This window comes from Plodia interpunctella, chromosome 17 (assembly GCF_027563975.2).
Source record: "Plodia interpunctella isolate USDA-ARS_2022_Savannah chromosome 17, ilPloInte3.2, whole genome shotgun sequence".
In the NCBI taxonomy this organism is placed as follows: Eukaryota; Metazoa; Arthropoda; class Insecta; order Lepidoptera; family Pyralidae; genus Plodia; species Plodia interpunctella.
The window spans coordinates 2,072,637-2,094,827 of NC_071310.1; the positions used below are offsets into that span (position 1 = coordinate 2,072,637).

The 22,191-nt window shown below is 36.0% G+C and overlaps 4 protein-coding genes across 7 annotated transcripts in view; 3 read left to right on the plus strand and 1 right to left on the minus strand.

Annotated features, from left to right (window-relative positions):
* KrT95D (Krueppel target at 95D) overlaps positions 1–5,763 on the plus strand; it is a 98,688-nt gene extending 92,925 nt beyond the window's left edge. For all 3 annotated transcript variants that reach the window (XM_053757726.2, XM_053757727.2, XM_053757728.2), the window contains one exon: positions 658–5,763. In XM_053757726.2, coding sequence (XP_053613701.1) covers positions 658–782 — 125 coding nt within the window. In that variant the 3' untranslated portion in view covers positions 783–5,763. The remainder of the gene's footprint in view (positions 1–657) is intronic.
* On the minus strand, positions 3,258–7,251 carry LOC128677117 (uncharacterized protein). The gene is made up of 2 exons (XM_053757743.2): positions 6,520–7,251; positions 3,258–6,215 (listed from the first exon to the last, which is right to left on the minus strand). Exons 1-2 carry the CDS (start codon positions 7,002–7,004, stop codon positions 5,897–5,899), a joined length of 804 nt encoding a protein of 267 aa, XP_053613718.1. The 5' UTR covers positions 7,005–7,251; the 3' UTR covers positions 3,258–5,896.
* Positions 7,252–7,401: 150 nt separating this feature from the next.
* Positions 7,402–21,959, plus strand: CD98hc (CD98 heavy chain). Of its 2 annotated transcripts, XM_053757729.2 has the most exons (13): positions 7,402–7,424; positions 7,558–7,792; positions 13,945–14,126; positions 15,502–15,677; positions 15,819–16,016; positions 17,046–17,199; positions 17,637–17,806; positions 18,394–18,581; positions 19,238–19,410; positions 19,873–19,977; positions 20,765–20,880; positions 21,159–21,293; positions 21,761–21,959. In XM_053757729.2, the coding sequence occupies exons 2-13, from the start codon at positions 7,693–7,695 to the stop codon at positions 21,855–21,857; spliced, it is 1,794 nt and encodes a 597-aa protein (XP_053613704.1). In that variant the 5' UTR covers positions 7,402–7,424; positions 7,558–7,692; the 3' UTR covers positions 21,858–21,959. The 2 variants fall into 2 exon arrangements, with proteins under 2 accessions (XP_053613704.1, XP_053613705.1); XM_053757730.1 differs by lacking the exons at positions 7,402–7,424; positions 7,558–7,792 and adding an exon at positions 12,062–12,201.
* On the plus strand, positions 8,465–9,713 carry LOC128677118 (uncharacterized). The gene is made up of 2 exons (XM_053757744.2): positions 8,465–8,550; positions 8,764–9,713. Exons 1-2 carry the CDS (start codon positions 8,544–8,546, stop codon positions 9,471–9,473), a joined length of 717 nt encoding a protein of 238 aa, XP_053613719.1. The 5' UTR covers positions 8,465–8,543; the 3' UTR covers positions 9,474–9,713.
* Positions 21,960–22,191: the final 232 nt, after the last annotated feature.

Here is a 22,191-nt window from a genome sequence, read left to right on the forward strand (position 1 = left end):
AACCTCTTTTCTGTAATACAAAAATTTTTCCTATCTCAGCTGCATTACCCCAAACTAATAGTCCGTAGGACATAATGCTATGAAAGTAACTGAAATACACAAGTCTAGCTGTATCTATGTTCGTACACTGTCTGATCAGAAAGTGTACGCAAAAGCAAAAGCTAAGTCTCACTGCAAAAGCTGCCGTACTAAGTTTTTTGGCCGTGATTTCAATATGTTTATCCCACTTTAATTTATCGTTCATAGTGATGCCCAGGAATTTAGTACTAGTAGAGCTTTACCATTTACTGTTAAAGGTATAACAATCAAATTAGTTTTTGATTTATTTTTAACAAAAAGTAGGTATAGTAAAACATTTATTAACCACGAAAGTAACTAAAAAGTATATTTTTGTTTATTTCTAAAATTATAACAAAACTTGGTATGATCGTTTGCAGAATAAGTTTTCTAAGAAGAAAAGTAAAAAATGCTCCGGTTTGACGTGAAAGAAGGGCTGATAAACAAACACACTTTTATAAGTGTGGATTTTAAAAGTCTGAATGTTCATTAAAAAAAAAAAGTATATTCAGTGGCGATTTTAAAATTTTCATATATCTGCAAGCCGCTGAAAATTGTTTGTTTTCTTTGTGCATTAAATAATTTCCAAATGGTCTACAGTATACATCGACGGCACGGAGTGGAACGGAGTGAAATTCTTCCAAGTGTCAATGCAGTGGCAGACGCACGTCAAAACCTTCCCAGTGGCCACCACCGGCGTCCCACTAGCGCCACCGGAAACCTAAACCACCGAGTCTTACAATCTGGTATTCATGCTTTAGCTTCCTTCGGGGAACCTCGGCTGTTTCCGCCTATCGCTCGGCTCGGCGAAAATGGGACTAAGATACTCTTCTGATATGTAGCGATTACTAAAGTTTATGCTGTTTATCTACATTATGTTTATCTATGGCATAAATTTATAGAGACCTATATGCTAAAGATAAAAGCATGTCTCGTTATTTAAAATGCGAAGTTTATGCTAAAGTGCTAAAGTCATTACTGAAGTGAAAACTAAACGGTACGGTTTATTCATTGGCGTGTCAAATTAATTTGCGATCTCACAATCATTGGAGATTTTTTACGAAGAACATTATGTAGTTGTTCCAATTTTAGTATTTTTTTTTTAGATGTAGACAAAAAGTATTTAACTTTAGTTATCGTTTTGAAGGCAAAGCCGTCTAAACTCGCTCGACGCGTCGTCGACTGCTCGTCGATTTTATATTTATTACGCTGTCGAGCTGCCATGATTTTTAGCGCGTAGTAAAAGCTTTTGTTATGTATTTTGAATCTAATTAGAATGGTTTAAAGTCGAAAACTGTTCGGTAGTTTGTAATGCATGCTGTGGTTATTTATTCAGGTTACATAATAAAAGCTCAATAACCATGGTAACTATCCATTATAGTCATTCATAGTATGTAGTTATATCGTATTTAATATTGTATAACCGTAGGTATGTGTGTACTCGACTTATATCGAAAAATAATGGTTCGTGACATTTCCAATATGTAAGTTTAGGCTATTTGGTAAAGAGAGACCGAATTCCGGAGTGTACAGACCACAAGGATATGTATTCGTAAAAATAGATAAACATTATAGATGTTTATATGAATTTAAGAAAACATGTATTACAGAAAATTGATGTAAAAAACTCATGCGCAAGAAATGAGTGACGCAGATGCAGAAAATTCGAAAACATGTCATAATGACTCGATTTTTACGGATTATTCGAATGTTTATTCGATTACATGTATCATTGTGGCTGTGAGTCCGGCACATATCAAATAGGTTCGTGCAGGTTGGCGCGATTTTTTTTATATCTGTGATTCGTGAATGCAGTTTTTTTAATAATTAATAAGACAACGGATTGTCGCAGTCATTTTTGTATTTTTTATAAGCAACTGAAGTACTACGTTAGCGATTTTTTATTAATTTTGTACGCGTAGGAGTTCCGACTTAAGTCTTGCTGTTTGCTACCGGCATCTTCCCTGTCTGCTCCCGATTTTGTCTTCTATTCTTTCGTGTCTTATACATATTACAAAAATGTCGCATTCGATATAGAATATTCCGAGCCAACTTTTGTAATTTCCCCTTGGCTAGTAAAAATCTTTCAACACTTGGTTTACAGAATTTAGTCACTGGTGCCAAATATACATTTTATGTGCTCAGATTGTACATATTATTAACCGAAGACTTATTTACTCGGCCAATCTGTAATAACTATTCGCGACAATGGCATAATTTTTCGCTAATAAATGCACCCCACAAGTTATCTGGGGCTCGATTTTCACGGAATCGAAAAAAGTTCGAACGAATGCGTCGAAGTTTTTGGATTGTAACTCTTAGAAATAAATCTATCCGATGATTCTAACATGGACCGTTTACGGTTGTATGAAAATTGGGTCTATCTGCTTAAAATTCTAACTCTGGAAAACACATTCAGTGACTGGATTATTGTAAACTCTAAAACTTCTCTCTAGCTAGATAGACTCTAGGGCATCTGTTCCGCCGGCCAACGACTGTCTCACAATATCATAGGTTTATCTTCTCGTGTATAGCTTCTATATTCAAGTCTAAATGTAATGTTTAGGAGTATAGTTGTGTGTATCTTCGTATTCGGCTGAATGTGTGCGTGTGCTGGATTCTGAAATACCTACTTAGTGTTTTACCGAATTTATGGACAATACACTTTTTTATAAATAGAAAGTTTTGTTCATAACGCGGACGTATTGTTTTGGACGCGTCAGAGTATGTTATCCTTCCAAATATTCAGGTGCTGGTGTTATATACCAGTTTGGTCTAAAATGGACACGTGTTATTTTCTAATATATTTTCATTTTACAGAATATTATATTGCAAGATAAATTATTTCAAAATTATATATTGGTTAATATCGTTTGATTAACTTTGTAAATAAATTTAAGTAGATTAGTATAGCGTTTAAAAAACTTACACTTCAGATGATTTGTGAAATTGTTAAAAATTTAGACTTTTAAAAATGATCGAGCAATGAATATTTGGAAGGAGTCCATTTGACAATATTGACCCATATTTGCTGCGCGTGCGCTTTCAAGTTGCTGTACATAGTTGCGTGTTGAGCCACTGCCATAAGTGGTTGACGGAACCATAAACTGCCACTGAACACTAAACAATAACATCAGCTGCATCGCAATCGAATTTTTACGTTCCGGATTTTTTTAACGTCATTTTTAGGTAAATTCATCATTTTATATTATTATCTTCCAAATTTGTTGTTTTGACAACGAAAACGTTGGTTTACTGTTCAGTTTTGATCCACGAATCTGTTACAACTACTTTCTCTATACCGGAACGGTAAAAAAATTGCGTAACGATCGAGGTTCAACTCCGCGATCCAACGAAAATTATTACGCGATTGGGAGCTGGTTAATATCACCTGACGATATCAAGCTGAAATGAGCTTTAAGATGAATGACTGACAGTTCAATGTCGCTCGTAAGACAAGCGATATAGTGTGCGTATTTTCGTAGTTTCCAGACCATGTACGATGCATAACAGAAATATTGATAACGTTTTCCTCTTGTGGTAGTAGCCTATGCCGTAATATATCGCTTGAATTCTTATCTTATATATTACTATAAGCCGTTTTATTCATGTATTAATTTGTTTATATTTATTATCCCGCGTATGAAAAGTTTAAATTCAATATGAAAATGTCTTGGAAAAATTTCGCTTTAACTTTTATTTCAAATACTTTTATCCTATATTTAGAATTGCCTACATTATATCAATCAATATATCAGTAATATAATAATAAAATATATTATATTAAACACAATAGTTAGTAGAGTTTGAATAATATTTGAAATAGTCGTATCAAGAAAATTACTCAAAATTTATGGACTGTTTAACTAATGGTCCTTATCCTATTGATTACCAAAATATGTAGACGACTTTAATCTTAACTCCTCGCTATATTTCTTTTAGAAATAAGCAATGTATATCTAATACTTAACCAAGTGCGTAAAATATTTAAACAGCTTTTTTCAACTATAGAAATAAATATCTTGGTTTACTCAAAAATTCTAGTTATTTTTGAAGTGAAAACTTCTTTAGCGGCGTTGTGCACTTTTTGTGATGGGTAAAAAATGATAAACACGCGTCAGGATACGTGACTCGAAAATTCGTAACACGGCAAAGATGCACAAAGTTTTCACTTGTGGCGGCACTCCAGGAGTGCAACCCGTTATTATTACTTTTTTTATTTATTCCAGTTTATTGGATTGGAATTAGTCCTTCCCACAAAAGAAGTAGACGCAGCGATACGGTCGCCGACAACAGAATCCTAGTTTGGCGGTCATTGATACTTGTTGCTTGTAACTTGTGTTTTTCAGTATGAAATAAATGTTGTAATTTCTTAACAAGTTGGTCGATCTGTTATTGATAGTTCCGACGAATTGCCACGGGACTTCTATTGTGGTGCGGACTTTATATTATGTGGAATGTGTGGAATTATCCGTGTTTATTCCGTACATAGTACTTCATGTAGGTACCTATATGATTAACTATATTATAAAATCTCGGTCAACATACTTTGACTGGATAGCTTATTTTTTGGTAGAATATTAAAAATCTGTTAATTGTACCAGGAAAGTTGAAACAAAAGCTATTTCTCAGTGTAAACAACTTGAACTATGACATCAGGATGTTGAATGACCATGAATCAAAGAAGTGATTCTATTTGTACATTGTATGTAGGTATTACAAAATATCTTTATCAAGTTGTTCAGATTTTTGGGAATTCACAAGTTAAAATGTTGTAGCATATATATGCTATAAAAAAGAGGAAGCATCTATCATTTTATGTTTATAGTGCATGGCCATTCATAATACTTAGTATTGTGATTATAATTTAATTAAAATCTTCTAAAATGTGAAATCAAACATCGATTGCGAATGTTGCTGTTTTTCCACAGATTTTATTAGGAAAATATTTTGTGCCGCCATACTCAACTCTTTTTCAAAGTGATTGACACAGTTCTAATTTCCTAACAAACACTACGTTTATAAATTAAATCTGCATCCGCATATGTATAATAATAGCATCCGCAATTGTGTTTCGACTATTTCACATTATATGATTTGATCTCATATACTAATATTAATTTGGCGATTATCGATTTCGCAATTTTTGTGTATTCGTGTTTAACAAATCTAATTAATGAACACATAATCATCACAATGATATCTAAACCTACATTTTAGGTTAATATAATGAAAATTTCTTTAAGTTGAATTTAGTACAAAAATGTATAAATTAAGTTTTAATACTGCATTGTAAACAATGTACTTCTTAAATTATCAAAATTAAAATGCAAAATATATAGACTGTGCAATAATTGGATTTAAAGATAAAAAAAGATAAAATTTTCTGTAACACATTCTTGACTTGTCTTTGATTTAATTTCATATAATATGGTTAAGCAAACAGATGAGATTTATTATTTTATGGTAATTTGCAAGTATAATTTGTATTTATTGTACAAATAAAAATTTTGCATTGAAATAAGCTTTTTATTGTTTACTCCCACATCCTTAAATTTTAACATGATATTAAATGTGTGTATGGAGACACAAATGTTCGTGTGCCTCAGACAATATACATTATATGTATAGTTTCATGTAATAAACACATAAAACTGAGAAAAATAAAAAAAAAACATCCAAAATAGCACCAATTTTTTAGAATAACGACCACATCACTACAGTACCATTAGAGGCACAACCAATGCAAAAACATTTTATAGATTTACCTATTAACATTATCTTTAAAAACTATCAAAAATCTACAATTGTCTAATTCATTGCATAGGCTAAAATTATTTTAAAAACCTTCATAGATTAGGAACTGATCCTTTAATCCATTCGCGCCTCCTACACCCCCTTCTGGTAAAATATAAATCCACTCTTCTCCTCCTCTTTTTGGTGAGAATTCGATCAAGTTTTTATTACTTTTGTCCAAATCATCAAGTTTCCAAACTGCCAAGTACCTAGACTTGCCGTGCTTGCACAAGACATACACATTGTCGGGGTCTTCATATGTGTCTCGAGGGTCTTCGCAGATGATCACCCCACAGACAAGAGCCCAGTGTGCCGTGTGCCCTTTTTTAAGACAAGGGGAGTGATTGAAGTCTGCATCATATCTGGATATCATAGTTTAGGAATAATATTAGGTTTTTTTTATCAAAATATCAATAAGGTGTTTTTTAGGGACCATTTAATCCACCAGCAGAGAAGTTAGCTCTTCTGCTATAGGTGTCAAATGTGTAATAACACATATAGTTACTGTCCGCAAAATCAGTTTCAAATCAATGATGTAACTGTGTCTTGCGGAATTGGGTGAAATGGTCCCAGAATGCGAGAATTGATCACCTCTCTGCTGCTTGTGCTGTTGTCCCCAACCAGAAAATAATAAATGTAATGGAACTCAAATTACAAAAAGGATACGGTACCAATAAAACTGCACCTTCCAATAATTTTTCTATAATCTCTTTACTACATAAACCACTATTCTTTAAATTATACTTAACATTAGATATTTCTGCTAAATATAATATTTTCTCAGTCAGCTTCATCATGTTTTTACAACTGAACATTTCACCATTATTAGTATACCCTTCCGTTTTGGCAATGTTCAATAGTTTATCAGGTGTGATCTCATCATTGAAGAGCATAGAGAGAGCAACTAATCCACAAGTAGGTCCCACTTGAATCTTAGACTCAAAATGTTTGTATTTGTAGCGAAAGGGTTCTTTGTCCAGGCAAACGCGGTATTTAGCACACGCTTCCCATAGCTGGTGGTCAGATGCCCATTGACACACGTCCAGATGTCTTACAGGTGCCTCTTGGTCAGAAGCACTCTTTTTTGGCGACTTGGATTCTTCCAGGATTGGGGGTGGCGGAGGCGGAGGAACTGGGGGTATAGTACACATTTTACTAGGCTTCCAAGCAATTTTAACGAATAACTAGACAACTAAAGTTTTAACATTGTATAACTCAAAACTAATACGAATAATTCATGGTATATTACGATAATCGGTTCGCTACTTAATCGATTGCTATTAGACTCATTATAAGCTTCCACGCATTATTAAATACAACTAAAATTAAACTAGCCTTGGACTTACATCTAAAAATTTCTAAAAAGGATCATTTATCGCTGCTGTGTGAAAATAAAAATATGACAGAGAGATGTCAATGTCAGTCAATGGTTGTCTGACATTTTGAACGATTTATTCAGCTAAATCGTCTATTTGTAGACAGCCATTGTCTTTGCGTGATCTTTTATCTTGTGTTTTCTCTATAACAAGTAAAGTATGGCCGTGAGTATGAAATAATCAGGGAATTAGTAGGTAGGTACTCCGACCCCTATATCTTTAGCTGAAGATATTTTGAAAATATTGGTGGTTGGTTCAAGAACTGTTCAAGGCGTGGTTCTTCATTTCATTCGTTATTCGTATATTCATTCTTTCATTCATTCAACAGCTGGTTGGACGAAGAAGGGTGGTTGGTCGATCACATGTACTTTCATGCGTGATTGAGAGTTAATTGACTAGTAACTTGAAATTGTGGAGAAAGACTTTCTTATTGCTGTGAAACCGGTTGTCCAAGTAATTCATCATGTCAGAAACGCGGAAGAACCATCATAACATCGATGGAGGACAAGTGAAAGAGGATGACCACGTCGCTTCCTACAAGCCTATTCCGGAGTCAGATGCAGGTATTTCGATCTAATAATCATTTAGACAGACACAGACAGAATATCTTGAAATAGGAGTTCAGTAATGTTGTTCTCTTATTTTTAACAGAACATTAAACCAAGAATGTTCATACATTCATGGTTCTCCATATACCATATACATTTTGTAGTAGGTACTTTATCCATTTTGTAAACCTGTATTTGTCATCTAGACTCAAATTGATATAAATATATTATAGTTATGGTACAGTTTGTAGTAAAATCCTTTGTCCTGATAACAGTCTTATCATGACACCTTATCAGACAACCAACAACAAATGTCAAAAACTGTCAAAACTAAGAACAGCAAAACCGACTAAATTGAAGAGCTTTATTGATTTTGTTTTGTTATGTAATTTTGTATGATTTTTATCAAGATTATTTTTGTTTTATGTGTACAATATATATGAAAGGAAATTATGGAAAATGAATTATTTATTTCTGTGAAGTATTTTTTCAATATTATACAAATAGGATTTTGCACGGAGTTTGCGAATGACATTTCAATTTGGTCGCTTTATAAAGCGCTTTTAGTTCAGCGCCATTTTGTCGACATATTGCTGGATGATGCAAACGCAAGTTGTAATTTCGTGTATGATGCTTGTGTTTTATTTCGTTTGTTTTGATTTTACTTTATGCTTTTGATGAGTAAAGAAAACTTTCAAACTTTAAATAAAATACTGACGTTGTTGGTGGTAATTCCAATTGGAGGCGTTTGGCGTTTCAAGGGCAAATGAGTGGTAAATACACTTTTATATAATTTTAATTTATAACTTTAACTTAAATCATTTTAAGAAATCCTATCCTTATTCTAATTTTTATGTTAGTAATGATAGATCACAATGTTTGCATATAGTAAAAATAAATACAATAACTTGAACTAAAATTGAAATTTAAATAAGTAATAAAAGTATCAATGAGAGATTATATATGAAAGTAATTAAATTTTTCAGCCCAAGTCATTGAATATATTAAGAGCAATGAAGAAGAAGAATATTTGCAGTTAAATCAGATGGATATAGCAGAGACTGAGGTCATAGACGATGGAGACGAGGGACTCGAGCACTGGGAGCAGAACAACATTACTCTAATGTTAAATTTGTATATACAGAACCTCGACAAGTTCCGGACTCCTAAAATTAAAAAGAAAAATATATGGGTGGACATAGCTAATGCTGTTGGCAAATCACCAGACGGCTGTGATAAAAAATTTAGGAATCTTAAACAAACTTATATTAGGCTTTTAAAAAAGAAAAATAAAAATCAAGTGTCTGAAGTCAAATGGCCGTACTTTGAATTATTTGAAGAAATTTTTAATGTCAATGGTGAGCTGCAACCAGAAATTCAACAGAGAATTCAAGATACAAGTACAGAAAATGTGGCTAAAGTTTTGTTGTCTATGAATAATCATGCATCATTTGAACCAGAAGTACAAGAAAATGGTGAATCATCAACTAGATTAAGTGAAGAAGCTAAACACAAATTGAGTAAAAAAAGATACTTGGAGTTTCGAAAAGTAACTCTAGAAATGAGGGATCGGCAAAGAATTGTTGAAGAAAAGTTAGATAAATTAATTAACATAGTTGAAGAATCTAATAGTATACAGAGAGAAAGAAATAGACTATTTCAACAGTTTTTGGAAAAGATGAATGCTTCTACATAAGTAGTGTCAGACCTAAACTATGGGGTTGTGATTGTTGGCCGAAACCGCAACTTAAATAAAAAATATGAATGTCTTATTTAAAAAAATAATTTATCGTATAAATTTAAACATCTCGACATATGTGTTTTATACAAATAACAGGAACAAAGAATTTATGTAGTTGAATAAAAATTATATTCATCATGTGTGAGAGCAATTGATTTAAAAATATAAATATGTGAATATGTTTATTCCTTTGTTTTACCCTTCTAAAATAATTCTTGACTTGTGAAACCGTGACTATTCACGGTTTCACAAGTCAAGAATTAGCTCACTAGCGCTACCATCACTTTTTTTTATCAATTTATTAGCAAAAAATATCTTTACATTATTATGCCGCACTAGATAAATCATTAGAAAGTATTATAGTTTAGGTCTTTCCTTTATAAAAATCGTGAAGCAACAATCCACAATTTTTGCAGATCTGCAACTTGTAAAATCGCCAAAAATTCCTGCGGAAACGTAGCCCCGGGGCACAGCTAGTTAAAGCGCATTGAAAAATTGAGCGTATTATACAACACCTAATACATGTATGTATGATGTTCCCACAAGCGGCCCCTGACACTGCACAAATTGATTCTAAATAGAGAGGCTCGCTTGCGGCACTCGCGGGCTCAGGAAGGCGTGATTATCCTATTATAGACACTGTGTTCGAAGTACCGAGTATTTTTATCGCATATGTGGTCAATGCTCACGAATCTCGTAAAGTAATTATAAATACAAATAATATTTATTTAGCTCCACAAGTACACAAGAATATCCATATTTAAACAGTGTTCACATTTTTTGATAAATAACTTGTGGGAACTCTGGCGACACTAAACTAGGCTAAATCTAATTAGACGTACACTTTTCCAAAGTAAAAAAAAAATTTTTCACTAGATTTATAAAGAATGATGCTTTCGTTTTTGTTTATAAATAAGGACAAATAATATTTAATAGTTAAAACTGGCTTTTACCAGCAAAACAAGTTAGCTTGTATTTCTCAAATATAGACGCCCAATAATTAATTTCTTTAATATCGCCTATGTACAGACCTATATATCTTTATAGACCTTACAGATTTATTATATTTATATGTATATGTAGCTACAGATATGAGCCCAAGAACATGTCTCCTGTGATCATTAAATAGTTTTGAAAATAATGATTCAGTCAACTTTAGCACTAGTCGTGTTTCCACTATCTAAATTAGCACTTTTATCGGATAGTATTTCAATTATTGTCACAAATATGGTATTGTTTTGTGTCAGCAGCATTACAATGCTGTAATGTGAGTGGATTTAGGGCGCTTCTCCACCAAAGATACAAAGATCATGTACATCTATAGAAGTGGAATGCTAATTCCGCTGTCCGTTCGTCTGTCGTTCGTACAGCACATCAAGTTAACACAGCACACAAAGTTGGTTCACTCGCACAGCTCGCACTTGACCGGTTTTGATCTTTTTTCATTTTAATAAAAAAAATCATGTTTGTACATACTTATTTTAATTGCATTTGTTATAATCACTGTACGATTTCCAGTCAGAAATTCAAATTTTCTGACTGAAAAAAAGTTCGCTCTCGCTTATTTTCATGGATGATGTTAACATAATCTGATTTATTTTTAGTTTCCCTTTTACATTCTATATACATGTTATGGATAAACAGTTTATTAAGAATCGTATTTCTTATATTTGTTATGACATTTGCAAACCTAGAAAAAAGATTACTTAATCATTACTTAGTATTAATATTAATTTCCCTTGTTTAGCTAATTACTTGTTTATATTTAATTGATGTTAATGATGCCTTTATCATCATTTACCTAATAATCAATTAATTTTTATTTATGCATATTAAAAACAATGTTATTGTAATGCACAAAGTTACTGTGTTATTATACATCGCTGGTTTTTAGTGGCGTTAAAAAAAGGTCTCGTACAAATTATGCAATGTACGCTCATTCGCTTCGGCATCAGCCTGTGTTTGCCGATATGTCGATATGCCGAGTGTATGCATACTATCTAAATCAAACTGTCAGTCCTATTGGAGATAACGAGGCGTTTTGCCAAGTCCCGCTGGCTTTCTGGAGAAGCAATTTATGAGACACGCTCAGCGAATAAGGTGGCCACTGTGTGCGTCGAATGCTAGGATAAAAACGAAAGAAAATATCGTTTGGCAAAGATTTGTGCATTTGCTAGTATGAATAAATAGTTAAGTAAATGAAACAACGACATAATTGGAGCAATTATTTATTCTGACACTTCTCATTTGTGCACAGTCAACCGCATGTCATGTGTAAGTGACCCTGGATGGAAAGCAATGCTCTATGCAATGGAAATAGGGGCGAATATGCAATGATTTTAGGTGCTGAAGATGAATTTCAAAGTGAAGCAAGAAATAAAATTAAAAAGTGAGAATCACTAAATTTATTATAGCTATGAACTTTAGGATACATAAAGTTGACATTATAATCGTTTTATCACTATACTATCGTCGTAATTTCTGTGTCGTCGCGGGAACTTGGCGCCGCCGCCGCCGGCCCAACGCATTTCCGAAAACATCCGAAAATGGCTCACCGTGTGGTCACCTCACAATCGTGGACTCCTACTCGGGACACACGCCTCAGTGCTAAACGGACAGTTCATTAGGACAGTCGTGAATCGTTTCATTCGGTGATAAATATTAACTTCCTGACATTAAGACAGTGAGTACCTTTATAGATGTTAAATCTAATGTTAGGCTGTATTTTTTTACTCTCTTTTTCTTACTGAAATATGCAGATTAATGTTGAAATGAAGTTATTTTAAAAATTGGTGTAATAAATAAGACAAATCTTCAGATATTTTCATCGGTGTTATAAATATTTTATTACAAAATTGCGCACTTTTTAATGACTCTATATTAATCTAGTATCCGTGCAGTGTCCACCTTGACTAAACTTAAATACCTGAAAATCCTCTAAAATCAGCTTGAATGAAATTTTTAGATTTATATTTTTCGAGTGTTTCCTACCTACATTGTTGTTTGGTTTAGTTTTCAAATCGTATTAATTCTGAAAGAAAACTTGAAATTAAAAAAAAATTAAAATGATTGCCTTAGATCTTATTTACAATATAGGGTAGGGAATATAATATAGTAGTTTTGAGACAACTATACCTAATTGCTTTCCATATTTCACGAAGATTATTGAATCACCATGGCATCTCCTATATAATGTACATTGGGGGTGGTACTCTTAATATCCTGGGTTTATTGTTCGTAATAAATTCTTCCTGTTTCAAAGCGCGAGCGCTGCTCCCACTGTTATTATGGAAACCAGTTCATTTGTGAAACTGGGTCCACTTTTTGCACCCTCCGTAAGACCCGGCCATCTGTTAGCGAGTGATTATTATCATTCTCTCTTTAACGGGTCTTTATGTGTACGTTACTCCAATTAGAAAGTAGAATATCTCCTACAGAAGTGTATGAGTGGAATGTATAATTAGTGCCTATGTGTGTGGAAGTATACTTCCAAACCCATAGGCTTCAAATATTCTTGCTAGAGCAACGTTCATCCAGCAGAAATAGTTTTTTTCCATTAAAAAAAAAATTACAACAGACACAAACTTTCTTATGCCGGGCACATACATAGTTGATTAAGCACTAATTATATGTTCCACTCATTATAGCACAGTCTAAAGCTGGTCGTCCACCGCCAACTAAACTAATTTAGTTTAGCTTAGCTCGCTTACTTACGGGAGATCTTCTTGCTACTAGATGTCGTAAAAGTCCTGTCAGAAGTCTAATGGCGACATGCATAAAATCTGATAACAACACACTCGATAAGAAAGAAACACAAAGTATTTCATTATTTTTTTGATTTCTCTATGTCCATGACCAAATTATTTTTCCGGCATAAAACAGACGTATAGAAAGCGAACCGTCGACCTACATAGTTTAAGAAAACTATTCCATAAGAATGGAAAGCGCAGTTCTTGCAGTTGGACTTGAAGTTATAATAATATTGCCTTTCACTACATACAGCGCGATCATCAATGATCAAATCACTGTCTCGATCAAGAAATTGTTTGAATAGGTTCGTCTGTTTATTCTCATATTATTTTAATGTTAAATTTCCAGTAAAACACTTAAGTAGTTTCTTAAGATTTCGTATCCTGAGAAAGTAAATTGTAAATGTAAATGTAGTAAATCTAGTCTGAAGAATAAAAAGAAATCCGCGAGAACGAAACTTATGACTTTATCCGCTCCGACTTTAATTGGAGAATTACCTGGGAAAAAAAAACAAAGCGTTTTTCCAAAAAAGCTGAGAAGATACGATAAATATGAAAAAAAGAAAGCAAAAACTCAAGAAAGGGTTACGTGGCATGTCAATAAGTTAATTTCGAACGAGATAAAATCCTTTGCGTTGCCTTTTCCAAATGTAATTAACATTTAATTTAAATTTTAGGGTTCCGCACGTCCAAGTCGAGCCTCAGCAAGTCCAAGGAGAAGGTAGATGAGGCGGAGGAGCGCCTGCTGAAGAGTGAGCTCGCTGAGAAGATTGTCTGCGTTGACATGGCGGATGCCAAATACGTCGTCGGCGACCACAGGAACGGCGATGCAAAAATCGAGCTCGACGCCAATAAGCGGGTGAGTTATATGGCTACTGTTTTTCTGTTAAGAGTGAGCAGACTGCGAATATTGTCTGCGTGAACATGACGGTCGCTAAGTACGTCGTTGACGCCAATAAAAGTGACTTTGGTGAGTCACGTGCTGAGAAGAAAGAAGAAGAGGCACCTCACTGACCTCTGCCCATTATTTTCTATTAAAGGCGGTATTGTCAGGATCCACGAAGCAGACAATGTTGTCCAGAAATGAATTGATAGCCTCCCGATTTTTTTGTCCTAGTTTGTGTTGTATGGAAAAAAAACATTCGCAAATAATAATATAGAAGAAGATGCCAGGGCTTACATGATTGACATGTCTGTGAAGACATGCCGGACGCTTAGACGTCGTGTAAACCATGACATGTGGGGAGCAGTCGGTCTCGTGTGGTGGTGGTCTTTAAAATTTGGTTCGTCTCGCTAAAATCGGGACTTCTGACGATGCTGATTGTGGCCGACCACAGGAACGGAGGCCGAGATGGAGTTCGACTCCAATAAAGCGGTAAGTCAAGTGTGAAGTATGATAGTTCTGAAGACCTTAGCAAGGCGTGTGTTTGTGTGAATAGTAAAAATTTCATATATTTTATATATATATACAACTTGTCAATTGAACCAAAGTATCAGAAGTTGTTTATAAAATTTTCTAAAGACACGTATAAACCTTCCCAAGAGAATAATCAACTAATTGTCTTCCTACACAACTGGGAAAAACACCAAATATAAACAAGCATTAACGAAATGAAATTGGATCGTTCATGCTTATGAATGCTCGTATGCTTGCAAACTTTTTTGGTTAATGACAATATATTGTCCAAATAACACTATAATTTGCGTATGAACGTAATAATAAACAAAATTATTCACATATTTAACGAATCAGTGTTATTGTATAACTAAAAGTTTTATTTATTTTTTATTTATTTAAAAATTAAACTAGCTAACATAGACTTAATCATTTTCTGACAGTCAAACTAAAATAACTAAAGTTCGGCTCTTAGATTTATAAGAATAAAAATGTTATGGACATTATAATTCAGCTCTTGATTGGTAACTGACATTAAGGAAGCCGTTGAAGATTGGGCCAGGGTCTCCGTGCACTGAACGAGTACTTAGTAATTTGTAACCATGGAAAAATAATTCTATTTATTAACTAGCTGCGCCCCGTGGCTTCGTTCCTGTACGAATTTCGTGCTTTTTTACTAATTTCTGAAAATAATAATGGGAATTGAGCCCGCTATATAATAATACGGATATCTATTCCAGATTTCATCAAAATCGGCCCAACTGTTTAGCCGTAATAGAAAGACAAGATAGAAACCTGTAATAAATTAATTTTATTAATAGTTATATAATTTTTCCAGCAATACTCCGGCCTGACCAAAGAGGAGCTGCTGAAGTATGCAGACGACCCGTTCTGGGTGCGCTTGCGCTGGTTCATGTTCGTGCTGTTCTGGGCTCTCTGGCTTTCCATGCTGGTCGGGGCTATTGCCATCATCATCCGCGCGCCAAAGTGCTCCCCACCGCCGCCCAAGAAGTGGTAAGCTAATAACCGTTCACGATCTAGGAGACTGCTCCCTGACTTGTTCCCTCGCGATGACACATCCGTCGTGGTGGCGCTAGCCTGGCAATGTTGCAATTGCATAATAGTAAATAAAATAATTATTATATGTTCCACCAGGTTCGAGAAAGGCCCCATCGTTGACTTGACCCCCATAGACACCCTGGTCGAGGTCGAAGCATTACTGCCCCTTCTGAAGAGCAACAAGGTTCAGGGTGCCTTCGTGGATGCGGTGCCCACGTACGAGGTCCTGGAGAAACCGGAGCTGGCCGTCCCGATCAAACAGTTTGTGGAGAATGCCAAGAGCTACGGCGTCAAGTGAGTATTCACTAGTGTCTTCTTCATAGTCGTATTCCTCATGGCTGAGGGTTGTGGTCATTACGTGGAATTAACAACTTTCTTGGCATTACTAATGGAGTGGTTTGCCATTGCCTTCTCCATTTCACACACAAGTTAATATAATCAACCAGTGTGCAGGTTTCCTCACGATGTTTTCCTTCACCGGAAGCAAGCGGTGGTCGATGAAAACTACTATACATGAGTCAGATTGGTATATAAACTCATGTGGCACGAGTAGGATTCGAAGGACCTTTCGATTTACAGGCGGGCGTCTTAACCATTACACCACCACCGCTTCCAGTGTACGAGACGTTTATTATTATTACTAGATTTTGTCCGCGGCTTCGTCCGCGTTTATTTCGTGTGTCCGCTCGTAACTTATTATTGTCAATATGTTCTAACTAATTTGTTGCAATGAAACCTATATCAGATTTTAAGTTAGACCATCCAACCAGTGTGAAACCAACTGTGAAAACAGCATCCAATTTCGTCCTGTAGTTTTTGCTAAAAAAAAGTGTCCAGTCAGAGCTGCCATTAGCAATTTTTTTTGTACGAGACGTTTACTTCTTAAAGTCAAAGCACCTTGACCTAAAAGTTTACTGTTTTTCACATCACAATTTAAATTATGGTATTTCTCAAAATGCTACAAACTACTGGCAATCCAGAACGACCACTGCTGAGTAATAATATAAAAATATGCCGAAAATATGCCGAAAGAAACTTATTTAAACAGTGTAGGTCCCTACCATGCCAGAAGGCTTATTTATTAAAAAAATATGTAAATAATAATAATTGTTATTTGCATATTTTTTTCTAATAGTATAACAAAGTACATACATAGTAAAAAGTATACTATATACATTACTTACTAGAGATAAATAAGTACTACATTAGTACCTGCGGTGGGAATCGAACCCAAGGCCTTCAGATAGCGGACAGTCTCGGTGACCGCTGCACCATAGAGGTATTTCTTATTGATGTTGTATTTTTCATATATGTTACTTCTAGGATCATAGTGGATCTAATTCCGAACTTCGTGTTCAACACGTCCAGCTGGTTCCAACTGAGCGCTAACCGCTCGGCCGAGTATGAAGACTATTTCATCTGGAAGAAACCCACCGAGTATGACAGCGCTGGAAATGCCAAACCGCCTAACTCGTGGGTAAGTATCATATTGTAACTGACAGATAAACTAACTGCAAGATTAATGTGCCAGAAGAGTGTATTTTTTACACTTTTTGAAATATCATGTAATTCTTAATAATTTCCCGTATGTTTACACTGCCGCAAATTAAAAAAGTAACTTTTCTAGTCTATGGTTTATCAGCCAATATGCCCCAAATTTCGAAAATGATTGTTTTTATATCAATAGTCTATAAGTACCAGTATGAACCGTATCTCAAAGTCAATTTAGACCTTCAGCTTTTCACGTCATATTTTACCGCAAGGTATTCACGGGTCTGTAGTCGTAGATATTACTATGTGTGGGGCTATTTTGTGGAATGGGCTAGTGTATGGTAACCAGGTCTGTGGAAGAAATTGAAAAAAACAATGTCAGAAATAAACACAGATAACGTTATTATTGTCTCGGACGATCAGGTGTCAACATTGAACGAGCCGGCGTGGACTCTGCACCCGGAGCGCAAGGAGTTCTACCTGCACCAGTACGGCGCACACCAGCCCGACCTCAACTTCAGAAACGCTGCCGTTAAGAAACACTTCGACGATGTTCTACAGACCTATGTCAATGCGGGCGTCGATGGCGTCAGGTGAGGCGACTAATTGTAATCCAAAACACTATCACCGAACTCGGCCAGATGCCGACGCGTATGAGTGAAGATTGCGTTTATTAACCGCCATGAATAAATAGCTGTGTATGCTGAATACGCCAAGTTATGGCTTTCCAACTAGTCACTTTTATCTAACATCAGAAACAAATATCGGGTCTTGTATGGCAGTGATGTGTTATATCGTCACAATTTTTAAGTCAAAAATCATTCCTAATAAACATTAATGAAAACAAAAAAATTGTAAAGGGCCTGTTTCACCGCATGCTAATAAAGTATCTAACCTAAGTTCTTACTTAGATCTATCTTGGGTTATATTTAGCCTATTCGTAACATGTCGAGCGTTAAAAATTGTGTTTCACATTCGTTTAGGGCTAACTGGCGAACAATTTCAGACATCAGAGATTTGTTTATCTGCCACGATACAACATTTTATTAGAAAATGGTGAAACAGGCCCTAAATGGGTTTTATTGTCAAAAATAAATTTTCTCACTCTTTCACAAAGCTTCTTAATCACATTTTAGACTTCTAGATGATCAGGGTTCAGTCATGCTCATTCTCTTTTCAGACTGGTGAACGCGCGTCAGGTGCTAGTGAACTCCAGCCTCCACGAGGAAGAGAAGGAGACGTCCCACTCGTCTCTCGGCGCCACCCACGACTCGTACGCGTTCTGGCGACACCAGCACACGCGCGACCAGCCGGAGCTGGACCAGCTGCTGGCGCACTGGGCGGCCATCGTGAACCCTGATGCTACTGGTATGTGTAAGGTTTTATTTTATTTATTACTAGCTTTTGCTCGTGGCTTCACCCTCGCATCTCGGGTTGTAAGCTATATATCGTGATGAAACCTATCAACTGAGAAACCACATCAAATTACATCGAGTAGTTTTGACGTTTTGCGCGAACAAACATAGCCCACTTACAGTTTTATTATTTGTATATCAATAACACAGAAGAACAATATTTTTTTCAGAGATTAAAGATCATAATTCACATATATAAATGACCCCGTGCGAAGTTGGGCCTAGTCATAAAATGAATATACAGCGTTACTGGTATCAAACGCAAAACCTCCTAAAGACTACTTGGGTACATTAAAACAAGCCACTTTTATTCTACGACTTTTCGTGATTCGTACTTTTTTTCATATAGAAAAAAAAACAATCTATTTTGCGACTCTACACATCTTAATTCTATGTAATAGTTAAGCAACACGAGACAGTACAGTAGCGTTATGTAGCGGAATCGAACATAGAGTTAACGTTTTTATAGAAACGACGAACGGTCAAAACCGTCGAACATCTATATAATTTATTCGCATAATATCAGATTATCAATATAACCGAAATTGGACACTCAACATAGATTATCGACGTATGGATCTCATCGAACTGTGTGTATATATTGAACAGTGGAACGCGTGTTCACGCTCCACGAGCCGTCCCGGCCGGAGCTGTTCCTGCTGCGGGCCGGCGCGGCGCTGGCGCCGCCCAGCGCCGCGCCCGTGCGTCTGCGGCCGCGCGCGGCGCCCGCCGCCGCGCTCCTCATCAACAAATATCTCAACGCCACGTGGAACGCCCTACAGGTTCGTATGACCTAGGGGTTCCGGATACTTATGCGTGCGGCATATGATTGGTATACAAATACCAATCTGACTCATGTATAGTATACCAAATGAGGGAATGCTCAATTGGTATAAACTCACTTCACAATTTAATCGTAATAACTGAGTATAAAATCGATTTTTTACAGTAAAATAAGGTAAACACGTATGAAAGTAATTTCGTTAAGTTTTACAAAAACATATACCACGTGGCACGCGAATTGAAACATATTAAAATTTATAGAATGTCATAGGTAACTAGTAATTTTACGTCAATATATACAAATTATGTACTTTACTAGCGATGTCGGTGAATTACGTAATTTTGCATCCTTAATTTTAATAATGGATTACGTTTTGTTTTCTCCAATGACCATGATGTCCATAAAGCTCGTCAAGTTTGCTTCATTGAAATCTAAAACTAATGAAACTTGTGACCGACAGTTGAAGGCGGACGCTAAGGTAGAACTGGCGGAGTTCGCGTTACTGCTGCCCGCCGCGCCGGTCATTGACCTCACTCAGCTCGACGAAGAGGACAACACTACCACGGTGAGCTACGACTTTATATTAGAACCATCGATTGCTTATAGAATTATACAGGGTGACTTTTATACTCAGTCCATGATTTTGAACAACTTTTAGTATGGGGATAACTCCGAAGTCGCGAATAAAATCAGCTGTTCTATAAAAATTAAATACCTAACTTGTGGGAAATGTATGGATCAGCTGATTTTTTTTTCGCGATTTTAAGGTTGCTTCCATATGAAAAGTTATTCAGTGCCATGGGCTGAGCATGTAGATAAAATAATGCCAATGTATAAGAAATCACCTGTATATATGTTTTTTTATTATTAAAAGGACACTTTGAGAAAAGGTCATTTTGAGAAAAGGTATTTTTGAGAAAAGGACATTTTGAGAGAGGACATTTCGAGAAAAGGAAATTTTGCGCTAAGACAATTTGATCGACGACTAGAACTCACGAGAGCGTTTACATGTGTAAATAAGATACGAATACTCCACTGAATAGAATAAAGTTTACACACATCCAACAAACATTACTAACACACACGTCTTAATACAAATAAAACTGAAGTGTGCGTGCTCAGACTTAAACCTCACCACATCGCTTCGCTCCCGTGAGAATTTCGGGATCAAAAGTACCCTACGTGTTGTTCCAGGTTATATCCTACCCGTGTACCGAATTTCACAACAATCCGTCCAGTAGATTCCGCGTGAAAGAGTTACAAAGATACATACAAACTTTCGCATTTATAATTGTGATAGTAGGATAGGTTAATGTATAGCAGCAGTCTTATATCTGTATTGTATATTCCAGACGGGTCACCTCTCGCACTTGGTGCCCCTGCGCGAGGACGCCAGCATCCAGCACGGCCACAGCACCGTGGTGGCCGTCAACTCCACCACTGGGGTCAAACTGCTTGCCGTGGCCAGGTCAATATTGTTTTCTTTTTGATTAATTCACAATTAAAACAAGATTACAAGATTAATAAAGCTGCGCCCCGGCCGCTCCCGTGGGAATTTCGGGATAAAAAAGTACCCTGTGTTATTCCAGGTTATAAGAATATAACCTGGAATTACACAGGGTAGAAACCCGTGTATCAAATTTCATAACAATTCGTCCAGTACGTTTTTCGCATTTATAATATTTGTAGTATATAGAACGACAGAATTCTATTCGAATATAGCAACTTTCAATAATAATTGTTCAGATGGAAGCCAGGCCATACTGGGTACATGGCGGTCCTGAACCCCTCCGAGGAGGCTGCGGAGGCCAACGTGGCTCTGGCGTCAGTCCCCCCCACGCTCACAGTACATCACATCACTGCAGGCGCCGCGGCCGCCAAGTGAGTACACATACAAGTTTTTTTATGTTTTCTTTCGCGCGCTCGAATTTCCTTTTCTACGTCCACTAAAATCCATCTTGTTCGGGAATAGTGTCCTTCGAAGTATATGAATACGATATTTATTAAAGTTGAGTGGTTAAACCGTGAAAAAATAGTTTCTTTTCATTATTTGCGCCTTCCATCAGGTCTTCTCTAGTAGATAAAAGGATGCCATCAACTTCGGGGGTTTCTTTATTATTCTTGATAGTAGGAAAATGTAAGTTGAAAGGATAAGAGGTTACACGAGATTTATAGCTATTATTGTATATCAGCATACCCCATAGACATTTTCAGATTCTAGCCATCAAGACGATACGTATATCGCAAAAGTAAAAAAAGCCTTCTATCGGTCGACTTGGAAATCATTTTCACACTCAGCGTCCCGGAATACCTAATTTTTTTACAAGTTAACAATCCTTGTGTTCCAGCTACACGAATCACATGTCAGTGAGCCGCGAGCAGCTGCTGGTCCCGGCGCAGTCGACCGTGGTGCTGTCGTACGTGCCCGAGGCGCCGGCGCAGTAGACCCGACACACACAACATGTCAGCTTGAGCACGCGCACTGTAGCGCGGATTATTTTGCATTCCTTTTTTGTATGATTACGTAATAAATATGTGTGCAGCATATTATACTGTTTTACTTCGTAAGCGATTGGTGTTAAGACGTGTGTACCGTAAACAGTCCTTAGATTGTATAAAAATCAGGAAACTAGCTGGAAAACACTAAAATATTACTGTCGCCCAAAAGTTACAAATGTATTAGGAAACAGCCAAAATATGATTGACCGATACAATTTGTAACCAACAAATTGTCAATTTGTAACCAACAAATTGTATCAGTTTTGACTGACACTAATCG